The sequence below is a fragment of the Clarias gariepinus genome, chromosome 11 (genome assembly GCF_024256425.1).
Source record: "Clarias gariepinus isolate MV-2021 ecotype Netherlands chromosome 11, CGAR_prim_01v2, whole genome shotgun sequence".
In the NCBI taxonomy this organism is placed as follows: Eukaryota; Metazoa; Chordata; class Actinopteri; order Siluriformes; family Clariidae; genus Clarias; species Clarias gariepinus.
In genome coordinates, this window is record NC_071110.1 from 7,560,976 (window position 1) to 7,566,844 (window position 5,869).

Genomic DNA, 5,869 nt, shown 5'->3' on the forward strand with positions numbered 1-5,869 from the left:
AAACAAGGACACTGGAATTCCGCCCTTTGATCTCTGTGCTGAGGACAGTGCGAGCTCCCGCAGCATTTTCACTCCTGCACCGACTTTTGCATCAGCGAGGACTCGTGCCGGCCATCGACAGCGTGAGAAGCGCCGTCATGAGGGAGTGCTCCTTTCTGCCACTCCGCCACTTATCGTCAGCTGTGGCACAGCCCCCAGAACTGCACATGCACAACCTTTATCCCTTTCCTTTTCTTTCCATTCTCCCGCCTTCAACCCTTTCCTTCCCCATTTTACCTAAATAAATTACCCTTTTCCTGTAAGACCTCGCCTCGTGTTCATGCTTTATGGTGCCGCCCGTGCAACATGGGTCAAACCTGTTACAAATCATAACAGACTACTGCATTTCATTCTTATAATAACGCAAAAACACAAGCGGGGCTGAACCAACATTCCGATTGGGTAACCACTGTAACACAAAAATGTCTCAGAAGAGGCATTTAAGGGAACTTTACTGTACCTCACTTTTACCTCCACTGTAATTCACACCATGGTTTTAAACATTTACATAAACTAGTCTACAGAATCATGTTTAAAAATGCACCCTTTTCAAATATGCTTTCAGGGTCTAGTTTTGGTTATGCTGTGTAATACACTAAAACAACCATAAATGTGTTTGGGTCAATTTTGCCACTAAAATGTCTGGTGCAAGCTGATAGCAACAAATTTTACTATAACCGAGTCAACATTCAAAAACCGCTTTATGGTGCAATGCACAAAGTTCCAGTTTGATCACACTTACCATGCCAAAAATACTTGGGTAAAAAAAAAAAAAAAAACATAACCCCACTCCCCAAGCTTTAGAAGAATGTCAAATACTATTGACAAGGAATGGCAAATGTCATTTTTCTTTATTAATTTGACTCTTAATTATTTTTTTTAAATTGTAGATATAGCAAAATAATTAACGGGAAACTGGTAAAATTGGAAAAATTGTGAAAGTTACGCAGGAGACCACAGAATTTTAAGAATAAACTTTCATGATAAACCAACTTATTTAAATATTTAGTAAAGGGATGACTTATTCAAATTGGGTAAAGATAGTCTTATACAATATCCAGAAAAAAAAAAAAAACTCATCTCCTGGATTTAACTAAGCAAATATGTAAGAGCCTTTCACTGAATAATTACTGCTGTGATTATTATGGTTTAGCAAAAAGTTATTTAATCCTAAATTATGACACCCATGTCAGAAGACATATCCTGTGGTTGTGGCAAAGATATTATTCTGTTTTAGAAGGATAAAATTATTGCCCTGCATCTAGCAATAGAAACAACTAAGGAGATTACTAAAATTGCGTTAAGAACCTTCTAATGCTTTATTAAAACATGGAAAGATAGTTCTTTTATTCTTACCAAGTGCACACTCTCCTGAGTAAATAGGACAACTTCTCAAAAGCATGTTTTACATATTAGGCACATGAAGGTTACTGAAGTTTTCTATTTCGGTTGAGGGAAAATGAGAAACTAAGGATTTGGTGGCAAAATATGAGTTACAAAATGTTTTACATACTGTCTCAAAGTATGAGACAGTATGTAAAACATTTCACTGTAATGTCTCCATTAGGGACCTAGTCATAATTTCAAGTCACAGATAGTTAAGAACTGATACAGTATGAGCATCATGGTCACTTGGTGACAGTCTTAGCTAAATAATTTAGGTGTCTGTGTTTCTAATTTACATGTACAGCACTACACATGGTAGTAGAATACTTTATTTATACCAACAAATTAGTGAATTTAAATAGGGGAAAAGAAGTAATTTGATGGTCACCCTAGTTGGCCACTGTTCACTATTGACATAACATTTAGCACAATCTTCAATTTTTTTATTTATTTTTTTAGGATTTTCAAATGTTTTAAATATTAATGAGTAGAATTAATAAGTAGGGAAAAAAGGTTTTTAAAACAGGGGTAATGTAAGGTTTTCTAATGTAGTAAGACAATGTGATCTAATAAGAAGATTCCTGTGCTCCGAGAACAGACCCCTTACTGTGCTTCCTCATGCCTTCTGTGGTAACACCTTCTATATCCTGTACCCAGACGAGTATACATCCAAATGGCTCCTGTCTGCTAGAACCCTTTTGTTCAATCAGGAGAATGCAAATGCATCTCCTCTCACCTGTCTGTCCCCGGGTCCCTCTATGACTGACATGTTAATGACTGGTTCTTTTGATGTTCGGGAGGTAGCAACGTTTAAATGTGATCTCTTTGCTGAGAATAAACAGAGATCTTCAGACATCATGCCTGCGTGTGTGTGTGTGTGTGTGTGTGTGTGTGTGTGTGTGTGTGTGTGTGTGTGTTTGTCTCTCCCGGTCGATCGGGCCCAGACCGGTAAGTGTATCAAGGTGTGGCGGACACAACAAGCTAAAACTCTTCTTCTCTTAGCTTAAAACTTAGCTCGGACACACACTTCATCATTTAAAACCTAACAGGTAACCAGATCATTCAGAACATGTAGAAATTGTAACTGAGAAATTGTAGAAGTTGTTGACAAACAATAAAAATCCTATGCAAATTCTGGAGTATGGACTGTGTATGTAAATAATGAATGTTTGTAGACCATTTGTAATGGCTTGGCATGGTTTCTGCAATGCTGTACATTGCATAAGAAATTTGTGAGTACACTGTAATGTTTCATGGCTAATGCGTAGCCAATAGGTAAAAGATTGACAATATAACAAGTTTAAGCATCCAACAACTATCAAGAATTTTTATTCGGTATGCGCCCACAAACTGTTCAGAAGTTTGGGAAAGGCCCCTATAAAGATTACTCTCAACTGTAGCTTGATTAACAGGAGGGACTACAGAATATTGACTATAATTAAAGTTTATTAGCACTTACAGTTTGGTCTACAAAACATTTTTAGTAGAGAAGAAAATCTCAAATGCACTCCCACCCCCCAAAAAGGGCGGATAATGATACACTGCCCACTAAAATATGTTGTAATAGAGTGTATACACTTAAATCAAATATCTTCCAATCAAACATGGTTGTATTTAAAGCAATACAACCAATAAAAATGTGCTATTAAAAATTGTAAATGACTTAAATAATTGATACCAAAGCTCTAACATGAGCCATGTACAGTATATCCCACGAATAAACAGAAATATCCTGAAGGGTACAAGCATTGTTTTCAAATTTTTCATCCTTCAATCCTAAATATTTCATCCTGTCTACATAATATAATATATTGTAGAATGATACATTTCCAATTAACAAGGATTTTTTTAATTGAGCTAGTTTCAAATTGTAACATTCATGCTGCATATAAAACAAGTATTTTAACAATTTTCTACTGTATCTTTTAATTGTTACATGTTAATTATTACAGATAAGTCATCATTTTCTTCATGTGTTCATTTTACCGTCACCTGTCTTAGCTTTAATTTCTTTAGTAATGTTTCCTTAATTTCTTTTGTTCTAAAGCAGTATATAAATGGATTAATAAGGGGAGGAAGAAGACTGTACATCATTATCACTGCAATATTGATGTTTGTTTCAAAACGAAATCCAATTGCAAAAGCTACATACACAAAACTTCTGGGGAGATAGTATAGGCAGATAATAAACAGCTGTGGAGTACATGTTAAAAAGGTTTTGTATCGTCCCTCTTTATTAGAGATTTTCATGACTGAAATAATAATGGCCACATAAGAAAATATAATATAAAAAAAAGGACCCCACAGTACTGTCATAGCAATAGAAGTACTAATGGCTTTCAATGCTGCTATGTCTGCACATGCTAGGTAAGTTATCGAGATATATTCACAGTAGCAGTGATGTATTATATTTGGGCCACAGTAAGGCACACTGAGGGCATGTGCAATAATTGCACCAAGAAGGAGAAGGCTCCCTATCCAAACTACTGAACAGAGTATTACAATAGTCCAATGTGTAATCATTACTGGGTATCTCAGTGGGTTACATATAGCAACAAATCGATCAAGGGCCATTAATGCCATAAGAAATGAAGTGCAAGTCCCAAAATAATGGACAAAGTACATTTGTGTAAAACAACCATTGAATGAAATGATCTCTGATATCCAGTACCTAGCAATAATTTTGGGCAAAGTTGTAGTTCCAAACCCAAGATCTGATATTGCAAGATTGCAGAAGATGATATATGTTGGCTTCTGAAGACTTTTTTCACATGCCACAAATACAAAGATGAAAACATTGCCAGATGCAAGCATCAGATAAATTAATAAAAAAAAGGTTCCAAACAATCCATAATATTCAGCAGGAATCCCTGTGAATCCTTGGAGGACAAATTGAGGAATGTTGGTTGTGCTGTTTTTGTACATGTAGGTTTCAGTATATATAGTCATCTGACAAAAATTTGTTTATAATATATTTTTGACAGGACTAAAATAAAAAAATCTTCCTTCCTTCCACAATGAAATCGTAGATGTATACATAGAAGATGTAAAATGCATTTGCATTGTATCTGCAACACTTGAATCATGCCTTCCCCAAATTTAAATCCGGGCTTTTGCAAAGACTTCCGCAGACTAAAGGACGAAGACTTGTCTGTTGGGATTTTAAACACTTACTGTTGGGGCTTTGAGCATACTGTGATGTAATTACATATATCAGATCACACCCTTAAAAAGTGAATAATTTAGAATTTTTAATTTTTTAATCCAGAATGCGTGATTACTTCATATTCACTACAGGACAATAATTTTGAACCACTTCCTTTCCAGAAATATTTAGTGTTCTTATTATTAACAGAAACAGCTATTTTAATTAAATACTAGTAGCCATAGGGCATGACATGCTTTGTGCTTTAAAATACAGTTCCCTTTCAAAGGCTACACTCGATGCTGCATGAAAACGCTATGGGAACATCTTTTCGTGTTGCTGGTTGTGAAGCATGTGTGTATTAAACACGCCAAATTTTCGCTTATATACCTCGGCCAGGTGACGTCATCTGATTAGATGCACCTGCAGGTAATAAATAGGAGTAAACCGGAAACATTCCTCAGATCGATTTTGTCTGAAGGGACATCCGGGCACGCAGGCAGTGCGGCATTGGAGCTCGGCATCTCGTTCCTGCCTTTTCAGGGAACAGAGTTACAGCAAAGTAACCTGAGACGTTCTCTTCCAAAGGCTACACTCGATGCTGCGTGAAAATGCTATGGGAACGAGAATACCAACGCAGCCGCACTGCAAGTGTCTGGACCCCAAGGTTGTGTAGCTTGTGTGCACAAGGCCGAGGTGAGATCCAACCTCAGTCAGGTGACGTCATCTGATGAGACACACCTGCAGGCTATAAATAGGAGTAAACCGGAAACATTCCCCAGATCTTTTTTGTCTTTGTGTCGTGTGTGTTTAAACAAGCAAGATAAAAGCAGAAAAAAGTTTAAACTCACCGAAAAAATGGCAGGGTTTAAAACAAGATGTGTCCTCCCCTGTGAAAATTTTATCTCGGAGGGCGATCTCCACACTTTTTGCCTTGAATGTTTGGGCGAAAAGCACGCTCGCCTTGGGCTTCAAGGAGACTGTAAACACTGTGATCTTCTACCCATGAAAGTGCTTTGCGCGCCTCGCGTTCTTTAGAGAACCACGAGCCGTGCTGCATTCCTAGGGTTCACAAGATCTGGCAGAGGTGCGCGAGACGGATTCCCCCCCGCCTTTCTCTCGCCCTCTCATCCAATCGGGAAGTCTCTCCTTCCACTTCACAAGCGCGCCCTGGTGCTTCTGTGGAAATGGAAGTAGCTACCTCAGAACGCTCCCCTAAGGAGGATAGAAAGTATGAGGAGCTGCTTAAAGTTATAACGCATGCAGTCGAACGGTTGCACATTGATTGGCCGCAGAAGC

At 37.7% G+C, this 5,869-nt stretch overlaps 1 protein-coding gene across 1 annotated transcript; it reads right to left on the minus strand.

Moving 5' to 3' along the window:
• Positions 1–3,402: 3,402 nt before the first annotated feature.
• Positions 3,403–4,377, minus strand: LOC128533495 (olfactory receptor 10A3-like). Its single transcript, XM_053507772.1, has one exon. It carries the CDS (start codon positions 4,372–4,374, stop codon positions 3,403–3,405), a length of 972 nt encoding a protein of 323 aa, XP_053363747.1. The 5' UTR covers positions 4,375–4,377.
• Positions 4,378–5,869: the final 1,492 nt, after the last annotated feature.